Source organism: Lasioglossum baleicum, chromosome 1 (assembly GCF_051020765.1).
Source record: "Lasioglossum baleicum chromosome 1, iyLasBale1, whole genome shotgun sequence".
NCBI classification, from domain to species: Eukaryota; Metazoa; Arthropoda; class Insecta; order Hymenoptera; family Halictidae; genus Lasioglossum; species Lasioglossum baleicum.
In genome coordinates, this window is record NC_134929.1 from 8,676,824 (window position 1) to 8,689,707 (window position 12,884).

General features: G+C 40.1%; 1 protein-coding gene across 4 annotated transcripts in view; it reads right to left on the reverse strand.

Moving 5' to 3' along the window:
• Nucleotides 1-12,884, reverse strand: part of Rho-6 (serine protease rhomboid 6) — a 233,046-nt gene that overhangs the window by 23,065 nt on the left and 197,097 nt on the right. For all 4 annotated transcript variants that reach the window (XM_076431072.1, XM_076431087.1, XM_076431081.1 and 1 more), the window contains one exon: nucleotides 6-270. In XM_076431072.1, the coding sequence (XP_076287187.1) occupies nucleotides 6-260 (255 nt within the window). In that variant the 5' untranslated portion in view covers nucleotides 261-270. The remainder of the gene's footprint in view (nucleotides 1-5; nucleotides 271-12,884) is intronic.

Here is a 12,884-nt window from a genome sequence, read left to right on the forward strand (position 1 = left end):
CTCACCTCGACGATGCTGATGCAGATCATCAGATAGGGCGGTCGTATCCGGAAGTTGGGCTTCCTGGGCGGCGGTGGGTGCCTGGGTGTTGGTCGGGGCGTGACCTCGTCATCCCTCGCCTTTTTATACGAGGACGTGACGATGATCGGCGATTCCGGGGAGTAAGGCGACCCAGGACCAGAGTACGTCGCGTCCGTGCAGTCCGACGAGATCGTCGAGAGTGTCGGAGAGTTCTCCAGGAGAGCTGCTTCGACGTCCATCTTGGCCTACCTGCGACAGAAAACAAACAAATATATATATATATATATATATATATATATATATATATATATACACAGAAAAACCTCGTTAGCCTTTCGATTCAATTACTCGATTGGAGATGGCAAAATAATTTAACGAGACTGAAGCACCCTCCAAGAAGTCGGATTCTTAAAGACAATTTATCTCGTTCCTGTCTGTTCGATTCGACTGCCCATTCGTTTTCTAGCTCATAGAAAAATACATTCAAGTATATTCTGTCACAGGACCTTCAAATGGTCTTGAATTCCGAAGATGAAGGTCCATGCAGGCTTTAAATCTGTAGAAATCTGTAGAAATAGAGTGAACACAGTTGATGCTTTTTTATGACACTGTTAAAGGTGTACGGCAGTTTTCACCCTATACAATACATGCCTTTTTGTGCGATCCCTCTCTTTGCCCTTTACTTTATGTCCATAAATTCCTTAAGTCTCACTGTTTACACCTGTAGAGTTGAATTTGTAAATGTTCCACCTTACTGTGTCAGCCCCAGATTCTAAGTTATTACCACGTTTTTAATAGCTCGCTTTCTTGTTTGTCTGTCTGTTTGTTCGGTGGCAAATTTTGCAATTGATTTTAAACTAACTTCCCGATGAGCTAGAGGCTTAAAATTTTCTTCTTGTAATGTTAGCATGCATAGCAATGTGCATGTTGCTAATAATTCCCCTCATTGGGGTTTACAGTTTAACCCTTTGCACTCGAAGCAATTTGAATTCCAAAATCAAGATATTTGTGTTCCAGATCATTTTTGTTCCATGTAATCTCTTTTACATTGTGCACATCAGATTGAACCTTTTTTCTTATATAACAATTGAGCTTTTTACAATTTATAGAATACGGATAAATTTAATAATGTTAAAACTGTTTTGAATAATGGAGTGGCAATTTTTAGTAGCGCCTCAGACTCGCCGTTCGAGTGCAAAGGGTTAATGAAAAGAAAAGGTGTACGGCGTGAGTAGTTCGTGATTTTTTCCTGGGAAGCATCAGACTACCCAAGCCTCAGAAATAATTAAGTTTCACCTCCATTTTCGGCGTTCAAGGTCATTTGAAGATCATGTCACAGTACATACTTGAATGTGTTTTCTTTTATGAGCTACGCGATGCAACACGAAGATAACGCAATTATTACAACAAAACATCGACGACGTTGAAATCCACGAGAATAACTGATCTATGAAATTATAGATGCCAGCTCGTTAGAGTTGTTTGCGTGTGTTTCTCTTCCAGAGCTACTGAACGGTAAAATGCCATTCTTTTTTTATGGAAATCGCTTATAAAGGCAACAGGAGATCTTTTGAAGAACGGTTTCCTTTCGGTATTAAAAATGTACACAGTGATATGACGTTAAGCTTGGCAAAGCCTGTCTCTTGAAAATATTGACTGCGTGGAACCGGTCCAGTCGATGCCGGCAGGATAGAGTATGGAAAAAGAGTTTATGTCGAACTGAAAGGTAGTCCCGATATTAATGAAAAGGGAAGACCTTCGAAGGGAGTTCAACGTTCCTTTTAGTTATTAAAAGCACACACAGCTTTCTGATACTAATCATTCGGGCCCTTTGATGGACGAAAGTGTAGCCGATGTTGAAATGATGTCTATGTATACAAACGATAATAGAAATACATTTATGAAATTGAAACTGATTGAAAAGATCTTTGATATTTTCACATCCCCTTTGAAAGAATCAACTATACTTAACGTCGTCGGAACCGTATCGAAAGAGGCTTATCAATTTCAATGGAATACCATTCGCATGACCAATGAGCCGAAGAAATCCTTGAGGAGAGTCTATTGTTTCCTTCTGGCCATTAAAAGTGAGGCTCTCAATGAAACAATGAATCCTCCTCTTGAGATTATGAATAAAAGGAAATGATCGCAATCAATGTTCACTGAGAATCGCACACTGTGCCTGCGCCCCATTATGTCATAACCGCGCTTGACGCACAAAAACGTCTCGGATACTCGTGCGTTTCCTCTAACATTGCATACATTCAAATTAAATGTTGTTTAACATTAACAGCATATGGTACCAGTGGCAATACTGGGAAAATTTGATCTTTTGCAATCATTCAAACTACATAAATGTGTTCTTGATAAATATTTTAGTATACGGTCAAGTCTTGATGTAAGAAAAAATCTGGAACCGTCTGCAGATCCGAAGTGGGGGGGATAAGAAATTTTCTTAGACCGTGTAGTTCGCGTTTTCTCAGATCGAACATTTACTGTACTTCTCCAATACGTATGTATTGCCATAAGAATCGTATAAATTGGTAAAAAGTAGTCGGAATAAATAAATTCGTAAAAGAAGTTCAAAAATCTGTCAAATAAAATTGGTAAGTGAAGATCTAGCTAAATGGATCTGGCTGTTATAAAATCACACTATTCAACACCAAATTTGTTCCACAATTACTGTTGGGAGGTTCTTACAGAGTTTTTCGTGCTGATTCCGAATCTGGCCTTAATTTTACCACGTTTTTATTAGCTCGCTTTCTTGTTTGTCTGTTTGTTCGGTGGCAAATTTTGCAATTGATTTTATTTCTCCTAGACGCACAGTTTTTGAGAAACGTGACATTGAAAAAAAATCATATTTTCCAATTTTAAACAAATATTATGATGTTACTATAAAAGATATTGAATTGTTCTTTACAGCAAAAGATTCTGCAGACTTTCCCGAACACAGTGATATCCAATATTAATACATTACGATTGTTTATACAGGTTTAGAATGAAACAGCGCAGAAAACTCTATAAGAACCAGCCGACAGTAATTAGGAAACATAAAACAAGTTGAAATTTGTTGGCACTATTGTTAAGTTGGCACTTGACACTATTGTTAATAGTGAATTGATGTCATTGTCAAATACTTGGAGTATTGGTTAATTAATCCGTACGTGAAGGGGACAGAGTTCTTTAGAAGTGGACTTACTTCTTACTTCTAACCACAGCTCCACTTCATGAAACACGTACTCGTTTCTAATCGTTTCGAAGACACAGCGAAAGGTCATCTATCATGCAACTGTCGCAGACGCCGCGTGTCTGCATTTCGAGTTACTTTGTCGGGTGGTGCAGAGGCAACAAACGGCACGGGAGCAGAAATAATTCACAGAGGGAAGCTTTGAGCAACGAGGAACGATCTGCGGGTTCGTTCGGCACGGTTCGTCGTCCGTTCACGGTGCTGGCTTTGTCAAGGATCCGCGAATTTATTGAAGGCGCGCGCGTTCGTTCGGCAACTGCGGAACGGCCGTGCTTCCGCGGGAGGGCCCGTGTACTTTAAACCGCATGCAAATTAATGCTCGGCCGAGACCGAGGCCGCGCCGCGGCGGGCAGTAAAGTGCGGGCAAAGTGAGTTTAGGGAGCCATACGTGCGTAACAGCCCGCGCCGGATCCTCTTCGCGGTAATTATGGATTCCACTCCTTTGCTCCTGCGAGTCTCGGTTCTCCTTTTTCGTCGTTCGTTTCGGCCGCTAAAAAGGGCCGTTTAATTAATATTCCGCCCCCGCGAACGTCGTTTTCTCGTTTCTTCCATCTCCTCTCTTGTTTCCCTTCTTTTCTTCTCCTCCACCTCCTACAAACCCCGTCAGTTACCCCGCGGAGATTGCGATTCTGCTTTTATGGGTCTCCTCTTTTTCATGCGTCCGTTTTCGTGGAAGCGTTTTACGGTAATCCGCAACGACAGCGAACGAGCTAGCCGCTGGACGTGTTACGGTCTACGAATCACCGTCCCGCGATCTGTTCCTCGAGATTTCATCGGTAATGGATGTGTATGCAGACTTCGATTTTTATTGCCGAAATCCGACAACCTCGTTCAAGTTGAATTTCCTCCATACGACCTGCACCTACCTCCGTGAAATAGGTACTAGCTAGCAAGACAGTAGAACGATTCTATCGAACCAGCATCTAGATGAGGTGAACACGAGCTACGAAGGGTACTAGTCTTACTGCCCACTCTTAATCCTTCCAATCTACTTCATAAAGAAGAAGAAGAAGAGAATTGTCCAATCCCATTGATTTAGTATCTCCAAAAGGCGAGCACAAGCCATCAACGTTCCATAAAATTTTGGTACAACCCCCTCCAAGTTGAATGTCCTCCACATCAGCTGTACCTCCAAGAAATCGGTACCAGCTAGCAAGACAGTAGAACGATTCTATCCAATTAGCATCTACACGAGGTGAACACGAGCTACCAAGGGTACTAGTCTTACTGCCCACTCTTAATCCTTCCAATCTACTTCATACAGAAGAGGAAGAAGAGAATTGTCCAATCCCATTGAATCAGTATCTCCAAAGGGAGAGCACCAGCCAGCAACGTTCCATAAAATTTTGTCCTAACTCGCAATATTCAACTAGAGTCCCGAGCGCCCTTCAAAGGGTCCTTCTCTCTCGTTAGTCCCGTAAGAAACTCCTTTCCACGGCTAATCCCTCCAGCATCAACCGACCTCAACCGTCCCGAAAAGTTAGATACCTGATTACTCTAACCTGCTAGCATCGTCTATATTTTTCGCATGCAAATGGATCCTCAGTGGCTCGTTAGTCTCAGTGGAAGAGCGTCGGCCGGTCTTTAATCCAAACAGGCCGTCGTTGAACGCATTTATTTAATCGCGCGGTCTGAAGTACAGGGGGGATGCAATTGCTTGGCTACGTGTGGAGAGAAGAACGCGAGGAGCCGCGCTGGACTTGTCCCGAACAGATAAAGAAAAGACGGAGAACGCACGATATATATGTATATCTCGAGACAGAGACGAAGCGAGGGAGTTGGAATGGAGGAGGAACTTTTGGCCGAGGTCAATCCTGCTGGCCCCTTTGTCCGTTCTAGAGGCGGTCTTTGTTCGGCTCGTGTTTTCGGGCCACCATAGAATTTGCCTGTGAATTATTGGGGCTCGTCGAGTTCGGGAACCGTTCTCGGTCGGTGTGCCGCCACGAAACCGAGGACACCCACGAAACCCAGCGATCTCGTTGCCCAAAAACCCGTCCACCCCCACCTCACTTGGTCTCTATTTCTCTCTCTCTCGCCCCGTTCTAGGGCGAATCGATTTCGAACGAAATCTCGGGCTTCCGAGATTTTGTCGAATCCCTACGCTGAACCGAGAAATATCGAGGGATACGATAACTTTTCAGGTGCAAAGTGAAACGAACTCGGGAAATTGAAAGGATTCCCAGCCCATGTCCCTTCGAAATTAACATGCTCGCCGAGCTGACTATATTTCGCGAATGTTTGCGTACGTCTGATAAATTAGAAATGTTAACACTCATCTGTCCTTCGTGTTAATTTGGACAGAGTTTTCTCGAAATAAGTTATACTGTTCTGTTGCTGCAGGTAACATCAGGTAACATTTTTATTATTTCAATAATTGTAAAATAAAAACTCTGGAACCGGTCATTTTGACCGGTGGTGGTAAGTTTAGTGTTAACAGCGTCGGGAACAGACGAAACTAAAGTGTGGAAATAGCTTAAAATAGCTGACAAAAAATTAAAATCCAGTTAAATGATCTAAAAGCTCGAAATAAAATAATCCAAAATTAGTACCCAAAGAATGATCTAAAGTCCATAGTAAACTGGAAACAATTGGTTGTCATTCTGTCTTCATAAAAATGTTGGATGGGATGTAATTAACAGCGTGTGGAACAGACGAAACTAACGTGCGGAAATTAACGAACGAAAATTGCATCTGTGAAACGCACGCGAAATTCCGTTCCCTTCTGAGATTCCCCAGATGCCAGATGCACTACACTTTCCTCATCTTCGCTGGCACGAAGACAACTGGAAGAGCGGCGTACTTTCTTCAATCTGTTTGAAGTCCCCGACGCCGCGGACTTCTGATGCTTCTTTACGGATTCAAAATGATGGTCTCGTGTCGCTTTGCTCAGCTTGAAAAATGGAAGGTAACAGTGCTGGGAGAGATCATGGCTGTACAATGTATGCTGAAGTAGGGATGCATTTTTCAGAGAGGAATTCCTGGTCTGCAGAGGGATCGCAGTCAAAGGATCGCGATGGAGAATCCAAACAGATTGACGGAAGAGGATTTTTTTGTCCTTTCCATCTTTATTTGATGTGTGTCGCATTTATCTAGGGACGAGTTGTTAAACAATTCGAATCTAGTGACGAACGTATGAATGTGTAATTGGACACATTTTTTTACAAGATTTTCAGAAGATAATTTTGCGATAAAATTCCACTTCTAGACTGGACTTATGGATCGGCAAGTTGTAGGAGAGATAAGTATATTATACAAGAAATTAAGAATCTTCTTTCTTCTTAATTGCTAAGAGAAAAAGGATTCTCAAGTCGTCTTTTCAGTTTTACATTTTAATTTTTATTTGACCTTAACAGACCGTAACGCGTTAACACCATTTAAATTCAATAGATCTTTCAGCTTTCGTGCTCGGCAAAAAAAGCTCAGTGTTGTAGAATTTCTCTCGCTTCTTAATGAATTTCTCGACCGAGATACTTGGCATGCCACTGAAAAACGAAGGAACGAACTATTGTAGAAGTTCACGCGATATTCGTTAAAACTGTTCAAGAAATTATTGCAATTCACAAGAACGAAATCTGCGTCTTGACTTTTCTTCGTGGCTTTCGGAGAAACAATTTTAAAAAATGTCCGAAAAAAATGGTACGTTGAAGGAGTCTTTTAATAAAATTAATTTAGTGACATGAAGGTACAGAATTCATCCCTTAAATTTTATTTTCAATAATATCTTCGCTAATCCAAAATCAATAATTTAATAGTAATCTTGAAGACATACAACAGGAGATAAATAATTACCACGTTTTTATTAGCTCGCTTTCTTGTCTGTCTGTTTGTCTGTTTGTCTGTTTGTTCGGTACAAATTTTGCAATTGATGTTAAACTAACTTCCCGATGAGCTAGAGACTTGAAATTCTATTTTATAATATTTTTAAAAAATAAGGAATTACGTTTTTGTGATTCTTTGCGATCGAGGAGTTCTCTTTGTAATCGTTCGAGCGTTAATGATTAAGAATAAGTAATTTAACTTGTATTTCGAGTAATTCTACCGCGATGTCTGGCGCATTGAGGAACGTTCTGCAGTCTGGTCGCAAAGGTAGAGATAATTGGGAAGCTTCACGGTTGAGAAAACGTCAGCGACCGACATCGTCGCAGAGGTCGATTACTCGTCATCGGTCATCGACGCGTGTTCCGTGCGCGGGCGCAGCCGTTATTGTTCTTCGCGCGGCCTGGGAGAGGCCTTAATTACGCCGCTCCTCGTACGTCTGATTTGCGTGGCCGCCAGCCAGACGGCCGTTACGTTAATTACGCGCGGACAGGTACACGCTTTCTGCCGGACACGTCAATGCTTCATTAGGCAGCCGTGCGTCGAACTTTCCAACCCTCGATTCATGCTCGCGACCCTTATCGTTCACCACCCCTCTCGGCGCAGGCATTCAGACCTCAGACATTCTGCAAAGTTTACTTATTGCTGCAGTGCAGTTGTTTAATTCATCGTGGCGAAGCCTTATTGCACACGTTCGCTGCCGAATAATTCGCACAGTCTAACGAGCAATGGACGAAAGTAAGAAAACGTCTTTGTTGCCTATTGTATTGAGTTATAACTAGACTACGGATTTATTCATTTATGACAAAAAATGGGTAGTTACAATTTAAAACAATGGAAAGATTTTAAAAGTTTCACATTATTAACGAAGGAAAGGAATTATTACTTGGCCCTTGTTTGTTGCAGTTGCTGCAAACAATTCTCATTTTGCATAAAGTTCCACCGCCGCGGCCGACGTTCCCGTTTTCTTAGATAGAATATTTACTGTTTTCTGGAAGGAATTCAGTAAAATAGCTGTAACTTTGATACATAATATTTTCACATAAAAAATATATAAAGAAAACTTTTTAAAAACCACGTTTATGTTGCACGAATTTAAGATGCACGAAAAAGCAGAAAATAATTTTTTTCCTGGTTCTCCATAAAATACCGAATCCGGTTAAATGATTAATAATATTTCTTCCCAAAATTTCAAGCAATTTGTTCAAAATTTCTTCTCTTATAAAATTAGTGTCGGAATAGATAGAAAAATTCAATGTAAATTTAAATAAAATCATGACTGTAAAAATAAAAGCGTTGGAGCGCCCAAGAAGATTACGCCAATATAGTTTAGCGCTCCACGGTTTTATTTTTATGGTTACTAATGTCATATAGTTTCATTTAAATTTATATTAAATTTTTCTATCTATTCCGACTTTCTAATTTCATAACAGAAGAAATTTTGAATTGCTTAAAATTTTTGGGGAAAAATATTATTAATCTTATTTTTATTATTATCTTATTAATATATCATATTAATTTAACTGGATTCGGTATTTTATGGAGAGAACCAGGAAAAAAATTATTTTCTCCTTTTTAGTGCATATTAATATAAGCGTGGTTTTTAAAAAGTTCTTTTTAAATATTTTATTTTCTACTTATATTGTCATCGGAAGCAAGTGTGTATACAAAATTGCAGCAAGATTGGACTATGGGAAGAGGTTTAAAATTTGATTACAAAATTTTTGACGCATGCAACAACAACAACGACACAACTCGGCAAGCTAATATAAGCGTGGTAATAATAATAAAAAGAATACTGTGTACTCCGATACATGGCAGTAATAAATCTGCCAATGTTATATGTAATTATCTTGTTTAATTATGTTTTTAATTAATATTATAAGTATATTAGTTATCACTCTAGGTGTCGCATATGTTTCTCCCGAGCTCTGTCGATATAAAAAACGAGATTGAGGGGGAAAAAGATAAAGGGAACGGGCAAAAACAGATGGGGAAGTTAGGCTGACATCGAACGGCGAGTCGGAGCGACGTAAACTTTGAAATTATTTAGCCGTGTTCGGTCGCGATTTTGATTTGTGGTCGTCGGTCCGACGCGGATCGGGATTTCGGAGTGGCAAGGCCCCTCGTGACAGAAAGTCGATGGTACGTCGCTGAAAATTAATGAGCCAATCGTGTGTAGCCGTACTGGTCCAAGCCGCCGGAATAATTAATGACTGCGTATTTGTAGTTCTTCGCCGGCCGTCGAGACCGCCATGCTTTCACGACGGTTCTTCGAGGGAATTTGTTAAATTCACGGATAGCTCGAGGATACGATCTTCGCGCGCGCGCGCGAGCGCCTCCCACTCCCCCCGAGATGATGGAGTGACTATTTGACAGTTGATTTCTTTTTGCCCGCGAAAAATTAATCTTCGCGCTACAGTATTCGACACCGCAAATTTGATTAAGACCTCCGGAGATACGGGAAGATTTATGGGAGATGTATTTTACAGTAAATTTCCTTACTGCTACGCTGAAAGCCAACAACCGATCATTGAATCCTTTTTGCCGAAGGAAGATTTTTAAACCTACGAAGTCCGTACTTCGAGAATTTTTATGAGAACTGGAATATTATTCGTATAAATCGTAAAATCTAAATTCTTGTAATCAGGGATTCTATACAATCATAATAAAAAAATGGGTAGCTGGGTGAACTGTTATTTTATGTTATTGCTTCTCATCCTAATGTCAATGTTCACCATAGGCTTTTTTACAAAATACATAATAAATAGTTATAACCAAGTGTAAACCGTGAGAAAATAAACCACGTTAAAATAAATTGTAAATAAATGAAAATAAATAAGTCAGTGTCTGAATCATTTAAATATTGGGTTGGCAAATAAGTTCGTTCGGTTTTTGTGATTTATTCCACTGTAAAAAACCGAACGAATTTATTTTCCAACCCAATATATTACAGTATACATAGAAATTAACATCTACGTTGTATCCTGCAAGTTGCTTGATTTAAATAATTTTGCATAAAAATCCCGCAGTCTACTTAGAATCTTTCTACTGTTTTAAATTTCACTGGCTCGTCTTTATTAATAGCAGTGTGATCATAACATATCTGTCAGCCAATTGCGACAATGTGAATGGGCGTTCCAGAGAAAGCAGGCTAACAGATAGCTTTTATATTTGTGAAATATAAAGCTGTAGGAAGAGACGTAAAGAAAATCGATTTTTCAAAGCCGCCACAGCGGGCGGTGGTGCTCATAAATACATTGGGACACATAGGGAGTTTCTAGTGATTTATTCGAACGCGCGGCGATACCAGGGGAAATTACCAGAGTCCCAGATTCGAGGGGAAAGTTCGACTCGACCCGGTTTTGCGGGCAGTTTTAGAAATCTCTTGATTTAAGGGTTTCCCGTGCCGGGAAATTTTCGAAATTCCCCGCCGCGAAATATTTTCCACGGTCCCGGAAGGACTGGGATCTTCCGGGACGCTCTGGTTTCCAAATATTTTCGAGGACCGAGCCAAAACGTCGTCGTCCGATCATCGAATATCATTGCATCGATTCACGGACTGTCCGCCTTTCGCGAAAGTTTACTCGAATTTTCGGAATTGTCCGAGGCTCGCGTCCGCCGGACTTCACGGAGACGTATGGAATTTAATTTAGCGAGGCTGCAAGTTTTCCTCGGGCTTTCCCGGGCTTTTCGCCGGCTGGAAAAGTTTTCGGATTTAAGCGACACCGGGATTCAGGGTTCCGTGAACAAATTTTTTCATTAAACCGATACTCCCCGGACGCTTCTTCCCCTTTCTTCTTTTTTCCCCATTTTCGGAGCGGGTCGCGCGGTCAGCTACCCTCCCTAATCCGTTCGAGTTTTCACCGATAAACGACGAACGTTTCTCGCGATAACACACCGATAATGATTAATCACGGTGGACCGATAATCGATCGTACGAATAAGCGATTAAACAAACGAGCGGGCCTGGCCCCGGTGAAAAACCTCGCCCGGCAATTTCCACTCAACGTGTTTCGATTTGTATCGAGCTTACGGTTCATTGGACCATCTCTCGATTAATTTTTGCATTCTGCCGCTCCCTCGCGCATTCACGCATACACCGATGCGTGAACGCACACGCACACGCTCGCGCGAGTTGTCGGGACATTCGGTATCGAATGACGCGACGCCATCGAGAGGATTCCCGATTTTCGGTATCGAACTTTGTGACCGGAAACCATTGAAAAGATTTCACGCTCTTTCCCCCCCATGCTATACTAATTCGTTTAGTGTTTGCGTTCTTTATGGGCTTGTTTTTTGCGAATTAACGCTCGAACAACCTATTCAATGCAATGACGCCGGTCAATGCTGCGACTCTTTTGACGCGCCCTCGAATTTTTACTATCCTGTCGGTCGGAACTCGATTATCTACGTGTAGATCTTCTTTGTATTTGTTAATGCAGCAAAGAGTAACGATCTATTCTAAAATCGTTGACTATAAGTAGTTTTTAACGAGTCACAGGTGCTGTGGGTGTGCAAAGTACTCGTACACCTTTCAAAATTGGATCCAACAGCTTCAGTTTGTTTGGGACACTCTTTTTCTAACAATAGAACTACCGAATTCAAAAAGAAAGGCGTAACATTCATATTTGTTAGACGTCGTTTAAAGTTTTCATCGCGAGTATACTATGTACTATTTCAATACAGAAATTGACTAAAAACATTTCTCAGAAAAACATATTCATACAGTGCGTGTACAAAGTATTCGTACACCTTTTCAAATCTAATAACTGTTTGATAATTGTACCAAACGACCTGATTTTTATAATCAGTTAGAAGCATTGGCTTACGAAATGATCTGCAAAAAGATTGTCCAAAAATTGATTTACAAGTTTGCAAGCAAAACTAAAAAAGCATTTTTTAAAACTTTTTGATTTGGGTCCATAATGAAAATTGAATTTGTTAATTAGACACATGTTGAAAATGTCATCGAAATCGATTGACGCAGGAAAAAACGACACGCATTGAGAGATGTACGGTTTTGTGGATTTTAAGCAGAAACTGATCAAAAATCGTGCATAACTACGATTTTCACAATTTTTAACCGCTTGTAGCTCGTGTGTATGTTAATCGATTTCGATGAGATTTCCAGCATGTGTATATAACTCTCTAACACACATCTACAAAACATACATATATTTTAAACTTTCATTAAGAACCCAAAAAAAAATGCCTCTTTTATTTTTGCATGTAACCTTGTAAAGTATAATTCTTGGAATATATTTTTTGCATATCATTTCATAAACCAATGCTTCTAATTAAACTTATTTATATCGATGGTATTATTGTTAATAACAATTGTTGAATGATATCGGCGTTACGGTTCGATCGTTAAAATGCTTCTAATTGATTATAAAAATCAGGTCGCGCGCGCGTTTGGTATAGTTAAAAAAAACTTATTAGTTTTTAAAAGGTCTACGAATACTTTGTAGCCCCACTGTATATAATTTTAATATTTCTTTCCTAGAGAGAGAGAGGTTTTACCTACCGGAAGCTTATTAATAGGATTTTCGATAATTGTGCTGTGCCAAAAGGAAGCATAAAAATTTTCTTTTACATTGCAATTTTAAATAAAACTATTAGATGACGTTATTGAGGGTGACTTGTTAGTTCACAATGAAAATTGCTGTTGCTATTCAAGGTGCCATTAAAAAGTGTAACACTCTAAGTGTTTATTCATGTATCATAGATTTTTCAAAATTATGCAATAATCACCGGTCGGTAATGTGTTTTTAAATTCTTTTTCTGCAAGACTCAC